Source organism: Gouania willdenowi, chromosome 13 (genome assembly GCF_900634775.1).
Source record: "Gouania willdenowi chromosome 13, fGouWil2.1, whole genome shotgun sequence".
NCBI classification, from domain to species: domain Eukaryota; kingdom Metazoa; phylum Chordata; class Actinopteri; order Blenniiformes; family Gobiesocidae; genus Gouania; species Gouania willdenowi.
The window spans coordinates 389,670-407,350 of record NC_041056.1 but is presented as its reverse complement, the minus strand read 5'-3'; the positions used below and the strand labels follow the sequence as shown (position 1 = coordinate 407,350).

General features: G+C 39.9%; 1 protein-coding gene across 3 annotated transcripts in view; it reads left to right on the top strand.

The window, feature by feature from the left end:
- The window catches only part of klc3 (kinesin light chain 3), a 28,607-nt gene that overhangs the window by 3,829 nt on the left and 7,097 nt on the right, over positions 1 to 17,681 (top strand). For 2 of the 3 annotated variants that reach the window (XM_028463757.1, XM_028463759.1), the window contains exons 1-3: positions 13,171 to 13,381; positions 15,875 to 16,092; positions 16,524 to 16,589. In XM_028463757.1, coding sequence (XP_028319558.1) covers positions 15,880 to 16,092; positions 16,524 to 16,589 — 279 coding nt within the window. In that variant the 5' untranslated portion in view covers positions 13,171 to 13,381; positions 15,875 to 15,879. Of the gene's footprint in view, positions 1 to 13,170; positions 13,382 to 15,874; positions 16,093 to 16,523; positions 16,590 to 17,681 lie in introns of those variants that run through there. The other variant, XM_028463758.1, reaches the window with a different exon arrangement.

Here is a 17,681-nt window from a genome sequence, read left to right as displayed (position 1 = left end):
CATGTGGACTGGTTGGGCAAATTCCCATGACCCCTCAAGGACCCTGCTGAGGGTGTAGAGCTGGTCCACAGTTCCACGGCCAGGACAAAAACCACATTTCTCCTCCTGAATCCGAGGTTCAACTATCCGGCGGACCCTCCTCTCCAGTACCCCTGAATAGACCTTACCGGGGAGGCTGAGGAGTGTGATCCCTCTATAATTGGAACACACCCTTCGGCCCCCCTTCTTAAAAAGGGGGACCACCACCCCGGTCTGCCAATCCAGAGGCACTGCCCCCGATGTCCATGCGATGTTGCAGAGTCGTGTCAGCCATGACAGCCCCACAACATCCAGGGCCTTGAGGAACTCCGGGCGGATCTCATCCACCCCCGGAGCCCTGCCACCGAGGAGCTTTTTAACCACCTCGGCAACCTCAGCCCCAGAGATAGGAGAGCCCACTCTCGGGTCCCTGGGCCCTGCTTCCTGATTGGAAGGCGTGTCGGTGGGATTGAGGAGGTCTTCGAAGTATTCCCCCCACCGATCCACAACGTCTCGAGTCGAGGTCAGCAGCGCACCATCCGCACCATACATAGTGTTGACGGTGCACTGCTTCCCCCTCCTGAGATGCCGGATGGTGGTCCAGAATCTCTTCGAAGCCGTCCGGAAGTCGTTCTCCATGGCCTCACCAAACTCCTCTCATGCCCGGGCTTTTGCCTCGGTGACTGCCGTGGCTGCACTCCGCTTGGCCCGTCAGTACCTGTCTGCTGCCTCCGGAGTCCCACAGGCCAAAAAGGCCCGGTAGGACTCCTTCTTCAGCTTGACGGCATCCCTCACCCCCGGTGTCCACCAACGGGTTCGGGTATTGCCGCCACGATAGGCACCGACTACCTTGCGGCCACAACACCGATCAGCCGCCTCAGCAACAGAGGCACGGAACATGGCCCACTCGGACTCAATGTCCCCCACCTCCTCCGAGACATGGTTGAAGTTTTCCCGGAGGTGGGAGTTGAAGCTCCTTCTGACGGGAGACTCTGCCAGGCTTTCCCAGCAGACCCTCACTATACGTTTGGGTCTGCCAGGTCTAACCGGCATCCTCCCCCGCCATCGGAGCCAACTCACCACCAGGTGGTGATCAGTTGACAGCTCCGCCCCTCTCTTTACCCAAGTGTCCAAGACATGCGGCCGCAAGTCCGATGACACGACTACGAAGTCGATCATCGAACTGCGGCCTAAGGTGTCCTGGTGCCAAGTGCACATATGGACACCCTTATGTTTGAACATGGTGTTTGTTATGGACAATCTGTGACGAGCACAGAAGTCCAACAACAAAACACCACTCGGGTTCCTAACAGGGGGGCCGTTCCTCCCAATCACGCCCCTCCAGGTCTCACTGTCGCTGCCAACGTGAGCGTTGAAGTCCCCCAGCAGAACGAGGGAATCCCCAGAAGGAGCACTCTGCAGTACTCCCTCTAAGGAATCCAAGAAGGGTGGATACTCCGAGCTGCTGTTTGGCCCATAGGCACAAACAACAATCATGATCCGGGATCAGATTGCCAAGGCCCCCGCCCTGGACGACTGCCCGATCCACATTGCACCAGCCTCATATGATCCCTCCTGCGGGTGGTGGGCCTACGGGAGGGCGGGCCCACGTAGTCCTTTCGGGCTCTGCCCGGCCGGGGCCCGTGGGCAAAGCCCCGGCCACCAGGCGCTCGCACTCGAGCCCCAACCCCGGGCCTGGCTCCAAGGTGGGGCCCCGGTAGCGCCAATCCGGGCGACGTGAACTGCCTTTGTTGTTTAATGTACATATACAGTATGGCTATTGAACCGCTCTTAGTCGGACCCGTCACCTGGGACCTGTTTGCCTTGGGAGACCCTACCAGGGACATTAAGCCCCCGACAACGTAGCTCCCAGGATCATTCGGGTACTCAAACCCCTCCACCACGTTAAGGTGGCGGTTCATGGAGGAGGAAAACATAAATAAACATTTTTAAATTAAAATCAGACCCCAACATGACACAGAAATACCTCAAATGCATTTTTTGGGACAATATCACATGCAGCAAATGGACAAATATGTCAAATTTTACTCATAATCTCATTCAAAATTTTGCTCTATGTAATCAATTGACTGAATGGATTTTTCCTGAAAATGAGATGTGAATATATCTATGACACGGACACCTGTTTTGGGGCTTTACGGCTGTGTTGTAAATGTTAAGCTAACGTACTACTCATGCTAACGTACTACTCATGCTAACGTATTACTCATGCTAACGTACTACTCATGCTAACGTAATACTGATGCTAACACACTACTCATGCTAACATACTACTCATGCTAACGTACTACTCATGCTAATGTACTACTCAAGCTAACGTACTACTCATGCTAACGTAATACTGATGCTAACGCACTGCTCATGCTAACATACTACTCATGCCAACGTACTACTCATGCTAACGTACTACTCAAGCTAACGTACTACTCATGCTAACGTACTACTCATGCTAACGTACTACTCATGCTAACACAATACTCAGGCTAACATACTACTCATGCTAACGTACTACTCATGCTAACGTACTACTCATGCTAACTTAATACTGATGCTAACACAATACTCAGGCTAACGTACTACTCATGCTAACGTACTACTCATGCTAACGTACTACTCAAGCTAACGTACTACTCATGCTAACGTACTACTCATGCTAACGTACTACTCATGCTAACGTACTACTCATGCTAACGTACTACTCAAGCTAACGTACTACTCATGCTAACGTACCACTCATGCTAACGTACCACTCATGCGAACGTAATACTGATGCTAACGTAATACTGATGCTAACGCACTACTCATGCTAACATACTACTCATGCTAACGTACTACTCATGCTAACGTACTACTCATGCTAACGTACTACTCAAGCTAACGTACTACTCATGCTAACGTACTACTCATGCTAACGTACTACTCATGCTAACGTAATACTGATGCTAACGTAATACTGATGCTAACGCACTACTCATGCTAACGTACTACTCATGCTAACGTACTACTCATGCTAACGTACTACTCGTGCTAACGTACTACTCATGCTAACGTAATACTGATGCTAACACTACTCATGTTAACGTACTACTCATACTAACATACTACTCATGCTAACGTACTACTCAAGCTAACGTACTACTCATGCTAATATAATACTAATGCTAACGCACTACTCATGCTAACGTACTACTCAAGCTAACGTACTACTCATGCTAACGTAATACTGATGCTAACGCACTACTCATGCTAACGTACTACTCATGCTAACGTACTACTCATGCTAACGTACTACTCATGCTAGCGTACTACTCTTGCTAACGTACTACTCATGCTAACGTAATACTGATGCTAACACAATACTCAGGCTAACATACTACTCATGCTAACGTACTACTCATGCTAACGTACTACTCATGCTAACGTACTACTCAAGCTAACGTACTACTCATGCTAACGTACTACTCATGCTAACGTACTACTCATGCTAACGTAATACTGATGCTAACGTAATACTGATGCTAACGCACTACTCATGCTAACATACTACTCATGCTAACGTACTACTCATGCTAACGTACTACTCATGCTAACGTACTGCTCAAGCTAACGTTCTACTCATGCTAACGTACTACTCAAGCTAACGTACTACTCATGCTAACGTACTACTCGTGCTAACGTACTACTCATGCTAACGTACTACTCATGCTAACGTAATACTGATGCTAACACTACTCATGTAAACGTACTACTCATACTAACATACTACTCATGCTAACATACTACTCATCCTAACGTACCATTCATGCTAAAGTAATACTCATGCTAACGTATTACTCATGCTAACGTAATACTGATGCTAACGTATTACTCATGCTAACGTACTACTCATGCTAACGTACTACTCATACTAATGTACTACTCATCCTAACGTACTACTCATACTAACGTACTACTCATACTAATGTACTACTCATCCTAACGTAATACTCACGCTAACGTACTACTCACGCTAACGTACTACTCATACTAACGTACTACTCATACTAATGTACTACTCATCCTAACGTAATACTCAAGCTAACGTACTACTCACGCTAACGTACTACTCATACTAACGTACTACTCATACTAATGTACTACTCATCCTAACGTACTACTCATCCTAGCGTACTACTCATGCTAACGTAATACTCATGCTAACGTACTACTCATCCTAGCGTACTACTCATGCTAACGTAATACTCATCCTAACGTACTACTCATGCTAACGTACTACTCATGCTAACGTACTACTCATGCTTATGTACTACTAATGCTAACGTACTACTCATCCTAACGTACTACTCATCCTAGCGTACTACTCATGCTAACGTAATACTCATCCTAACGTACTACTCATGCTAACGTACTACTCATGCTAACGTACTACTCATGCTTATGTACTACTAATGCTAACGTACTACTCATCCTAACGTACACTACTCATGCTAACGTACTACTCAAGCTAACGTACTACTCATGCTACTGTACTACTTATAATAAGTGTGATGTCTAAATTAGTATGTAGTGCGTTCACATTAGATCGTTTGGAAATATTGAGTATGTGAGAAATACCAGGATGTATACTATATGGGGACATGTTTTAAGTATGCACAGTTAACACACTCGTCATACTCAACTTTCCCATGATGCATTGGGAGCTGAATGTAAAATAGTCCTTGAACCAGTTTCATCAAGGTCATGTACTGTATTGTTATTGTCCTTTAGTGTGTTTCATTTGGTGTTTTTGCAATATTTTTGTCTAATTTTGTCATCACTTTGTGTAATTATGTTTTCATTTTGTGAATTTACATGATGTGTTTTTTGGAGTAATTTTTTTCATTTATTTTTGTTGTTTCATGTGCTGTTATTCAATGTCCCTTAGTGTATTTTTCTGCCGTTTCATGTGTTATTGGGATTATGTTGTGCCATGTGCGTTGCCAAACCACCACCACCACCACCACCACCACCACCACCTATCAACATGTCCTGTGACAGGCAGGAAAACCTGAAGCATCCAATCAGCAGGAACGTTATTTATTTCAGGGTATTCCAGTTTACAGTGTTTGAGTCGTCGTTTCCATATTCTCATAATTACTCTCACCAGTTTGTTTCACTCAGGTCTAGATGTGGCAAAGAAACTGGAGAACCTGAAGAACATCAGACACCAGAATTTGTTAGCTTCACACCTAGAAGCCCCTGTTATAGGATTCACACCCTGGAGGAAATGGTGCACATCATTCCCACTAAGACGCACATTTATCTAGTTTATCTGGCAAAAAGAACAACAAAAAAGCTGTAAATATAGAAGGAATATGAAACGGCCGCTGCACAAACTGTCAGAAAAACAATTGACAGACATGAACATTGAAGAACAGTCATGTGGAGACAGGACCATCTATAAGGGGAATAAAGGAGAGATTTTTGGGGTCCATCCATAAAGTCAGTAAAATGATGGTCCATTGTTCTATGAATCTGTGATAACCACATTTATTTATTCATCTGAATAATATCCACTGTTATCCAGGAACGTTTATTATTATTATTATAGTCATCTTAAAGATGGAAATCCTGGTTTTAATCACTAATAAAATGGTTCAAAGTGACCAAAAATGGTGGAAAAGGAGGTGAAATGTGATTTTAAAAACCACAGAAAATGGTTAAAAGTTGTAAATTAAAGTGGATAAAAACAGACAGAAAAAGTGGTAAAAATGGTTCAAAGTGTCAATATTGGCTTCGAGGTGGCAGAAATGGAGGAAGGAGGGATTAGGATATTGTAATTTAAAAAGTAGGAATAAATATGTTAAACTGGCCAATAATGGGCATGACAAAATGATGAATGTGGTTACATTGGCAAAAATAAGCATGAAATATAGTGAAAAGTGGTTAAAGGGCCCATGTTAAGTTAAATGAACATTTCTGTACTTTAAACATGATAAAGTTCTATTATGACTTCATACACATGATCAAAGTGTTTTTTTATTGATTCCATCAATCATTAGTCAGAGGGTGATTTACTCCTTTCTTACTACAGGGTGAACACAAACACTACAATTTGATGACACGTTCCCACTTTGATGACTAATTTGACTCAGCACTGAGCTGGAGAAGCCACGCCTCCAGGAAGCTCTCTGCCGTGATTGACATGTAAATAGACACACCCACAAAGGTGAGCATTTCAGCGTCCTTCACGCAGTGCTTCCACAGTCTATCACCGGTTGTGCGGCTTCATGCGCCTCAAATTCAGGGTCTGATTCTGAATTGAGGACATACGGCTCTACGTGAAGGATCGCCATTGTTGAAATAGCTTATTGTCAGAGTACCACTATGTACCGGTGAACACCCGCCCCCACACTCTGTCTCGTGTTTATAAAGCAGCATGAGTTCGGCTACGGAGTGGGTGGGAAGAGAGCGGGTTGTCTTTCGGGTTGTCACCGTGCAGGGAGGGGACGGACTCACACTCAATAGCAGCTTAAATATCCATGTGTTTTACTGTAATGTCCAGTTTTTTGGCAGAAAACAATTAACTGTGTGTTGATAGCAAAAATACATTCGCTTTGGTGATCGCTGATCCCCCTCATAACAGAGCAAGACATGCAGGGAAGTCAGTGTCCCGTCTATAGACACGCCCACTCATGAATATTCATAAGTAGGCCACAAATCAGCCTGTTTGTAGAGTTGGTCAGAAAGTGACTTTTCAGAGGCTAAAACTCTGGAAAACAGGCGAGTTTGGGAAAATATACTATGTTTTTGTAGTTCTTATAACAAATGGAGATGATGGTGAAAATAAATAGCATGATATGGGAACTTTAAAAGTGACAATAATGGGTCAACATATGTGACATTAGGTGTAAAAGTGATGGAAAGTGTTTATAAGTGCTGAACATGTCTGGAAAGTGGAAAAAATTACAGAAATGGGAGTAATGTGGCAAAAATATAGTAAAAGGAGCAAAAATATGGCAGGAAAAAGTGATGAAAGGTTAAAATATGGTGAGTTTGGTGTAGTTGCATAAAAAGTGTAAAAATAAGCAAAAATAGGCTCATTGTTCAGAAAATATTCATAGTTTCTTGAAGGCATCTGGTGACCCTCTCCCAGTGTCTCGTGACCCACAATGAGGTCCTGACCACAAGGTTGAGAAGCCCTGCCTTAAAGGATGCTTTGGCTCTAGTTTATACTTTTAATCTTTCCCTAGCTGTGTTTCCATTACAGTTTGTCTGCAAAATTAGGTAAAAGAAACAGTTTTTATCAGGTGGGGAAAACTTCATTTCAGAGCAATCAACAGTTTCATGTAGCATAGCATTCATGATTTAGCTTAGCGTGACTTATGACCACGTGCATGACTTCAGTCAATCCCTGCATCTATGAAGTCCTGCCTGCTTGTTACCATGGCAACAGGCATGACACTGCTCACATGGAGGGAGATTTTTGGTCATGTTGATGATGTCATGTGTTTGTTGATGATTTTAATTGATTTTACTGATGATTTTAAATGTTCTTATTGATTTTAAACAATTGAATGTTTTATCATGTAAAGCACATTGAGTTGCCTTGTGTATGAAATACACTATACACATACATTTGCCTTGCCTTAGTGATTTTTTTCACACGTTCATCATGTCACTTTATCAGAGTGTGAGCGTATGAATCCATGTGAAGGTGAATTTAAACAGCCGTTCACACTCAAAGGTCACCATGTGTGATGTGTGATATGTAGCGTGTGTGTCTGTGCAGTCAGACCAGCTCTAATACCAATATGGAACGGCTCCAGCAGCCCAGTTTAGAACGTAACCTGAACCACACACACACACACACACACACACACACACCTGCTCTGCTGATGCAGCCTCTGAGGGCAGTTATGTAAACCTGGAACACTGTGAGAATCATTGATAAAGGTTTTTAATCCAACACACACCAGCAGAGTGTGCACGTTAATGTGTGTGAACACTCATTTTAGTGTTGATCGCTGCTTAGCGTGACGACAGTTTAACGTCATTTTACACCAGACATGCAAAGTAACTGAACCGAATCATTCCCAAAACAAAGTAACAAAAGGCAACAAAACACACAAAATGATGCATGATTATTCTCTGAAATTAATTTTTATCTGTTTGGTAAAGACATTTTTTATTTAGAAAAGAAGTGATAACATAGTCCCGCCCCTTTTACCTTTTAACCCATTTGAGCTAGCGCTGCTACATGCTAAGCTAACCAGAACTGGTCCCTGGTGTGTAGTACGTGGAACACAAAGATTAATCTTTTGTTTAATACAAAAACAACTCTAAAAAGACGAGTTGTTAATCTGCAGGAACACCATAACCACTTATACTATAATTAATATTATCAATATGCATGACAAACGAACACTTTGCATGCGTTAATATAAATAGTTTACTTATTTTACTTTATTTATATATGTTTTGACACATATATGAAGTGTGTTCTCTGAATTTGGCCCCGCCCCCCAGCAGCCATGGTTAGTGCAGCTGGGGTTAAGGGCCCACAGTGAAGGGCTGGGTGAAATTTGAACCAGCGACCCTCTGATTACAAGCTCGCCACCCTTAACCACTAGGCCACTCCCACTAGACTAACAATGACTAAATGTTCTATGACATGCTGCTCCTACGGTAACGTATCATAATAGATCAAAATTGCTGTCACACCTGTTTTTTTATTTAAAGAACGAGGTCAGAGGTCATGACCAAGGTCAAAGAGGGGCGGGGCTATGTTTATAGAGTTTATTAGATATGAGCCACTATTGGCTGATAGCTCTGGAGAAGCTTCTAGAAGCTTGTGGAACGAAGGCCGGTGTGAGATCAGGTGAAGAAACTAGATCTGTTCCATGTAGACGAGCTCCAGGACGATCCACGTCGTGGTTATTTCCAGCGTGACCTCCTCCTCCATCATCGTATTTCACTGACTCAGCAACGTGTCCGTCACTCTGCCTTCATTCGTTCGTCCACCACGGGTGGAGAAAAAGAAAAAGTCACATTTGTGGAGTGAAGCAGGAAGTGAGGTGACGCTATAGCTGACCACCACCACCATGTGCACGTCTTTCAGTCACAAGTAAGACTAGCCTCATGGCGAGTAGTAGGGTGGCTTCACCTGCTCAGTCCTCCTGATGGAAATATCTATATTGTATATACTGTGTATATATATATTTATATATAGCAGCTGTTTGATGAAACCTTTGTTAATGCTGGTGTTTCAATCAGTCATTTTCATTCATCACCTCACACTAGGGCTGAGTATCACCAGGACCTCATGATACTAAATTCAGAATTGATTGACAGCACTGAATCCATTTCACATGAATGAGTAAAACACAGAGTATAGTGCACAGTGACTGTTCTTATCACACACTGACCATAACTAGTCACATGTCCTTGTGTTATATTTACGTCTTTAAGGGAACACTGATACTAAATAATGCTTCACCAAAATATTGTTCTAATTAACTTTAAATCATTAAAAACAAAATAAAAACAGTCATTTCAGTGCTAGTATTATCAACTTCTCTGTAAACATGGACACATATCAGTGCTGCTTAAAAAGCACAATGAACTTGTTTTATGAAAAGTGGAACATTTCAGTGCATTATAATATAAACAAATGAAAACCTGGGTACACATTTTAACTTCTACTTTACACCACGTGTGAAGTTTAACTTAAACCTGCTCTGCGGTCTGCACAGATATTTCACTGCTAATACTAATATACATTTGTTCTTTGGAAACTTCAAAACCTCAGAACATTTAAAGCTAGGGTAGGTAATTTTCTCCAGATACACTTTTTAAGTTTTTGGTTGAAATTGTCTTTATGTCCTGACACAAATGAAGATCTTATGTTCTCTGAAAAAGAAACGAAGAAAATCCAACATCTGTAGCAGCTGTAAACCTGTAATAACTTTGACCAATGGAAAAAAAACATTTTTTTTTAACCAATCACGTCTCTCTGTCTCCTTGCTTGTTCTCCACCCCTTTCATGCACAAGCCCACAAATTTTTAGTCATATTTTTTAACACATCTAGAATGATAAAGTTTATTGTTTACCTACTGCGGAATGAGACGATGTCATTTCTACAAAATACAAGCAATGAGCTGAGGTCTGCTATTGGAGCACGGCGCTTGTGCATGTGAATGAGGGGTGTGGCTTTAGAGGGAGCACAGAGAGGAGGGGACAGTAAAAGTGCAGCACTCAGAAGATGCTACTTTCAAAATCATGCTAGTTTTCGAAAATTACCTACCCTGCCTTTAACTTGTGCTTATTACTTAAGTTGTGGAAAAAGCAAAAAAAAATCAAATAAAAAATAAAAATCGATATTCAGTGCCAGTGTGACGATAGCATGAAATATTGTGATATATTGTTGCATCAATATTTTTGGCACACCTATACCTCACACAGATGACTAGATTCATCAACATAATCAATAACTCTGATACATGTAAAGCTACGGCTGCTCCGGATGAAAAACACGTTTCTCTATCTGACACCTTTGTTTGTGTGTGTGTGTGTGTGTACTTACATATTTACCAAGTCTAGTTTCTCCAATAATGATTCTACACAAGCATTCAGATATATATTTATATCTATAGAGGGTTTTCACGGTGCGTCATCAACCCGTAAGTCGCCATATTGGAGACACTCAGCAGATAAACAAAGCGCACACACACAAGCAAATCCTCAATTTTGAGAGGAAATGATGGACGATTGCCATTTTTTATAGATTGTGAAAACTTATAACAGATCAGGGAGAACAATGTGTGTATTTTATAGTCAGTAGTTGTACATCAGGAGAGCAGTGACCTGTCCGACCGGAACAGTGTTAGCCCCTCAATGCTAACCGCCTCATCTGGAATGGATGTTTCAGCCACGTAATTTATCCATCGCAGAGTACACCTCTGTGAGCCTCCAACATGTAGCGTCAACAACCGCTTACCTCCAACATGGCCGCGCATCCGGGTTACTGCCCAGAATGTGATGTCAATGAAAACCCTCTATAGTCGTATCATGTGCTCTTTTTTCATTTAGTATATTTTTGTTGTCCTTTAGTGTTTTTTCTGTGATCTTGTGTATTTCATTTAGTGTTTTTGCAATAATTTTTTGTATTTTTCTGTATTTATGTCTGTGTTTTTGCAGTAATTTTTGGGGGGTTTTTTGCATCATGTGCTCTTTTTCAATGTAATTTAATGTATTTATGCTGTCCTTTAGTGTATTTTTCTGTTGTTTCGTATATTTCAATTTGGTGTTTTTGCAACAAATTTGTGTATTTATGTGGATATCTGTGTTTTTAAAACTGTTTTGTTGTATTGTGCACTTTTTTAATGTAATTATGAGATAGTATTACAACTGATTCCTGAAGGTTTAAAGCTGCTTCTGTGGCGCCCTCTGGTGGTTGACTGAGTGAACAGCGACACTATAAACGTAAAGAACCTTCTTCACTCTGTTGATATTTCCAACCTAACAGTGTTTGTAATGTTATTCTAGTGATTGTTAGGTTTTATATTATTAATATTCAGACTAGAGGAGGTGTCCAAAGTTTGCTGATTTCGGCCGATCTGAGCACTTTTAAAAACCGATGAGAGCAGCAGTGTGGATGCTAGGGCAGTCCACTCGCTTCCACACAGGTGACCCCTGATGAATGTAAACAATGACTACCTGGGTCTCCTGCGGCAGGATTCTGACTTTAACCGGGAATGATGCTCATATCTGAGCACTTTAATAAAACCGATGTTAGAACCTCCTCTGTTTACACTCATTCTACAAACTTTTGATTTTAATGTATTTACTTTATTGTTGCTGGTTTATTTTTATGACTTTTGTAATTGTTTTAATTGTAAAGTGTTTTTGAAAAGTCTCTATAAATAAAATACATTATTATCATTATTGGGACAATAGAGATGTCCTAGTGTGAGAAGCACAGTGTGAGTTCTCACTTTGAAACGGTAAATTTATGAGGTCCACCATTCACTAACCATTTTATTATTATATTATTTGAATTACATTTACAAATTAGAAGGAAGGTCACAAGACGGACATGTTTATAAGTGAACTGGAGTTACACCATCAGCTGAAATAGTTTTAAAAATCAGGAAAACCTGTTTTTTCAGCTCGTGTGCAGCATTAGCTTTAGCAGCATTAGCTTTAGCAGCTAACTTCCTACACCTCAACCCATTTAGAGTTTATCCCTCTGACCTTTGATCTGATGCGGAAGTACTGAACCAGAGCGAGAGTGTGAAAAGCATAGATATTATATACCATATGTCTATAGTGAAAAGGCTTATTAACAAATAGAATCGTTAAAACAAAAACCAGAAAAATACAGCCAGATGACACTGCCGCATTGAATGATGGGAAGTCTGGGATCAGGTAAGCCGCGCTGATTCGTCATTCATACATGACGTAATAGGACGGCACAGGATATCATTGATATTTGCCTTCAGAATAAGAGTGTCACAGAAAGGAAACAATAAATCCTATTAATAGTAAACCTTGACCATAAACGCAACGAGAAATATTTGGACCAGTGTTTTTCAACCTTGGGGTCGGGACCCCATGTGGAGTCGCCTGAAATGTCTAGTAATTGGTAAAAAAAAAAAAAAAAATGCTTAAAATTATATACAGTATTTACATGTTTTAAATTATTATTCTTTTTCAAATTAACACATCACACACAATAAATATCAAACAACTGTTTTCTATACTCAAACACTAAAACATATCTGAGCTGGTGCAACTTAACATTTGTCACTTTGTGCACTAATCCTGGCTACTCTGTATTTGTAAAACACATGAATAAACATGACAAAAGACTAATTCCAAAAATTTGTGATATCAAAATGGGGTCACGACCCCCAAAAGCTGCGAATCACTGTTTTAGACATAATTAAATAACTTTGAAGTTATTTGCATTATTTAAGTTTCAACGGATGGTTTGTTTTTACTTTTTAGATTTTTTTGCCTTTCACGTTAGACTTTTTTTTTTTCTTTCATACTAATTTTTGTCGTTTAAAGGCAATTTCTAAGTTATTGAGCTCATTTACATTATTTTGAAATGTAAAGACGGAAATGGTTTTTATTTCTGACGCTGTGTTGCTGGATGTGAGACGCTGACAGGTGGATGAAACAGCTTCACTAATTCACCTTTTTACCAAACTCTACAAAGAGCAGGAATGAGGACTTTGTTGGAATATACATCGGTAGCTGGTTGCGGTTTAGCCTGCTAGCGATGCTAGCTTCACTTTTAGCACAAGTGGATAAAAAACGGTGACGCGCAAGTTTAAGGCAGCTCGAGCTTAGCAGGTACGTTATAGACTTTAAACTGTTCTGTACAAAACAAAGTGTGTGTTTTTATTCCTGTTTAGTAAGTCTGTGAGGTTTTTGTGTTTTGTTTATGTTTTTTGTTTTGTTTTGGTTTATTTACAAAGGCGGAAACACTTCCACGCAGCGTAAATAACGTGTGATGATGATGATAATAACAGGTGTTACACATCTACTGGTATCCTAGCGAATTGGTGGCAAATTCTCCCTAATTTCGGGATCCGTTAAATTGTTTAGCAATCTCATATTTTAACATTTGTACGCAAAGGTCGATATATTCCTATGAATACGATTTTTTGAAGGCTGTTGGATTAAGTATGTATGCTAATGCTAGCTTTCCGTCCGTGAATTCGACACTGAAAGTTGTGAATATTTCTCATTAACAATAATCACAATGTAAATATGGTTATTGTTTAAATTATAACACCATTGTTAATAAATATAAGTTTTTATTATTGCTTATTAAGGGTCAGTGTAACCCCTAGCAACCAAAGTAGCACCCGGAAGTCAGTCACCATTTAAAATAGCCACCGGTTATCCCGTAACATGGGTTTTACGGTCTTTTAAACGGCGCACAAATTTATTGATTTTAACATTTCATGAGTTATTCATGTAAACTTTGCTTGTCAATCTTATTAAGATATTAAACTCGATGTTTGACTAGCTTTTAATTTTAAATAAAATATTGTTGATCGACACGACGTGGCCTCTGCAAACAGCTGATGGAGGCAGAATGCGTGATTTAAAAAAACGTATTTATGTTTTTTATTCAAGCTGAAAGTGTTTTTTAAATATGAATTTTGTTTAAACATCACCATAGCCATATATATATATATATATATATATATATATATATATATATATATATATATATATATATATATATATATATATATATATATATATACATTTAAAGAGAGAATATAGAGACATTCGCCCTGTGTTTGACTTGATTCAGACTAATAACACAAACCTGGTCAATAAACTTGTACTAATATGGATTCACTTAAACCAATCTGATAATCAAAGAATATTTTGTTTTTTAATGTATTAGCAATGTTTATTACATGTAAACAACAAAATGCTTTTTGTACTTGTTCATTTTTTGTGTTTTTCTAGTTCTTATTAATTTCTGACTTTGCTTTAGCAGATAAAAGGTCAAGAAATGTAATCCTATTGTGAATTTGTGTATTGTTCTGTAGTTTTGTGTATTTTTGGAGCTATTTTGTGCCTTTCTTCTTCTTAATGACCTTTGTTTGTTCTCACTAAGCTTCGGTTGGAATTGGAGATTTAAAATAAACACAAAGTTGGTCTGTGACTAATTGTTTCTTTGCACCCAGTCTTCTGTTTTTCTGCAGTTGGCTTAAATAAAAGAGCCTCGGGGAATATAGTACTATCCCACAGTACACTGCAGTGCATGTTCATGTTTAAACTGTGTTTTTATCTTAGATAAACGTGCTGATTTTTTAGTTTTTGTACAAGCTCAAAGAAATAAAGCTCAGGGGGATATTCTGTCACCTTCCAGTCTACGATTGTTTACATTTCTTTGCTGGTTGAGCTCCTTGTTGTTATTTGGAAACTACATTTGTACAAATCCACAACTATAAGGAGATTTTTGCGTATTTGCACATTCTCTAATTTGGTTTATAGCAGTGGTTCTCAACCTTTTCAGCCCGCAACCCCCAAAATACCCCACAAAGTGTTAGAGAGTTCAGTGGTTGAACACAGACATGAACATTGAAGAACAGTCATGTGGAGACAGGACCATCTATAAGGGGGAATAAAGGAGAGATTTTTGGGGTCCATCCATAAAGTCAGTAAAATGATGGTCCATTGTTCTATGAATCTGTGATAACCACATTTATTTATTCATCTGAATAATATCCACTGTTTATTTTATATATATATATATATATATATATATATATTTTTTTTTTTTTAAAGATGTAATTCCTTGTTTTAATCAGAAATAAAATAGGTTCAAAGTGACCAAAAATGGTGAAAAAGGTGGTGAAATGGGATTTTAAATACCACAGAAACTGGTTCAAAGCATCAATATTGGAACAATTAGTTTAAACTGGCAATAATGGGCTTGATAAATTGTGAATGTGGTTAAATTGGCAACAATTTAGCATGAAATATGGTAAAAAAGAGGTTAAAAGTGACAATAATGTGTCAACATATGTGACATTAGGTGTGAAAGTGGTGGACAAGGTTTATAAGTGATGAACATGTCTGGAAAGTGGAAAAAATGTGCAGAAAAGTTATTGAAATGTGATGTAGAAGTGTCAAAAATGGGAGAAATGTAGCAAAAATACATTAAAAGGAACAAAAATATGGAAAGAAAAAGGGATGAAAATAGGTTAAAATGTGATGAGTTTGGTGGAGTTGCAGAAAAATGGGAAAAATAAGCAAAAATTGGCTCAAATTGTTGCGAATAGTTGTGAGTCATTGTATAACTGTGGTGTGTGACAGGAGCGATGCTGTCTGCGGAGGAGATGCTGTGCAGTACGCAGCAGGTGATCGCTGGGCTGGAGGCTCTGAAAGGGGAGAACCGCAGCTTGCTGGAGGGCCTCCAGGGCTCGCTGGAGAGCCAGGCAATGGTCGCCGAGAGCCTCGGCGTGGAGCAGGAGAAGAACGACATCATCCGTACGCTGCTGGAGAGGATCGAGCTGGGCCTGAGCGAGGCACAGGTGCAGAGCACAAACTCCACGTGCATGTGCTCATCTCTCCTGCTTTTATTTTGTAAAATGTCTCTTAATTTGGATTTTATGACTATACCAGACATTGGCCCAAAAATATGATTGTATCTGATTTGAGGGTCACATGATCAACATTCATATCAGCATTTAGAATAATGACCAATCAGAGCATCAACACAGGAAACAACAAAGGGTTTGTTTGTTTGTTTTTGGAGTCATTTTTGTGCTTTGCTTTTATTTACTTATCTCTTCTTTTTGTAGTCGTCTTGTAATTTTTTGTAATGTTGTTATTTTGTAAATTTTTTAGTAGTCTTTGACCAGTTTTGGCTAATTTTGTACATTTCTGTTGTCATTTTATAGAGTTTTGTGTATTTATTTATGTATTTTTCTTGTTGCTTCTGTGTTATGTGGTTTAACTTCAGGTGATGATGGCTCTGTCGGCTCATTTTGGTTTTCTGGAGGCGGAGAAACAGAAGCTTCGAACTCAGGTGAGACCAAGTTCATAAAAACACAATATCAATCAATCAATCAATCTTTTATTTGTATAGCGCCAAATCATAACCAATGGTATCGCAAGACACTTTACAGTAGAGCAGTCTTAAGGACGGACTCTTCATTTTATGGATACACACATATGCATATATACGTATATACACATACATACAGTGGGGCAAAAAAGTATTTAGTCAGCCACCAATTGTGCAAGTTCTCCCACTTAAAATGATGACAGAGGTCTGTAATTTTCATCATAGGTTCACTTCAACTGTGAGAGACAGAATGTGAAAAAAAAATCCAGGAATTCACATTGTAGGATTTTTAAAGAATTTATTTGTAAATTATGGTGGAAAATAAGTATTTAGTCAATAACAAAAATTCAACTCAATACTTTGTAATATAACCTTTGTTGGCAATAACAGAGGTCAAACGATTACTATAGGTCTTTACCAGGTTTGCACACAGTAGCTGGTATTTTGGCCCATTCCTCCATGCAGATCTTCTCGAGAGCAGTGATGTTTTGGGGCTGTCGCCGAGCAACACGGACTTTCAACTCCCTCCACAGATTTTCTATGGGGTTGAGGTCTGGAGACTGGCTAGGCCACTCCAGGACTTTCAAATGCTTCTTACGGAGCCACTCCTTCGTTGCCCGGGCGGTGTGTTTGGGATCATTGTCATGCAGGAAGACCCAGCCACGTTTCATCTTCAAAGCTCTCACTGATGGGAGGAGGTTTTGGCTCAAAATCTCACGATACATGGCCCCATTCATTCTTTCCTTAACACGGATCAGTCGTCCTGTCCCCTTAGCAGAAAAACAGCCCCAAAGCATGATGTTTCCACCCCCATGCTTCACAGTAGGTATGGTGTTCTTGAGATGCGACTCAGTATTCTTCTTCCTCCAAACACGACGAGTTGAGTTTATACCAAAAAGTTCTATTTTGGTTTCATCTGACCACATGACATTCTCCCAATCCTCTGATGTATCATCCATGTGCTTTCTGGCAAACTTCAGACGGGCCTGGAGATGCACTGGCTTAATCAGGGGGACACGTCTGGTACTGCAGGATTTGATTCCCTGTCGTTAC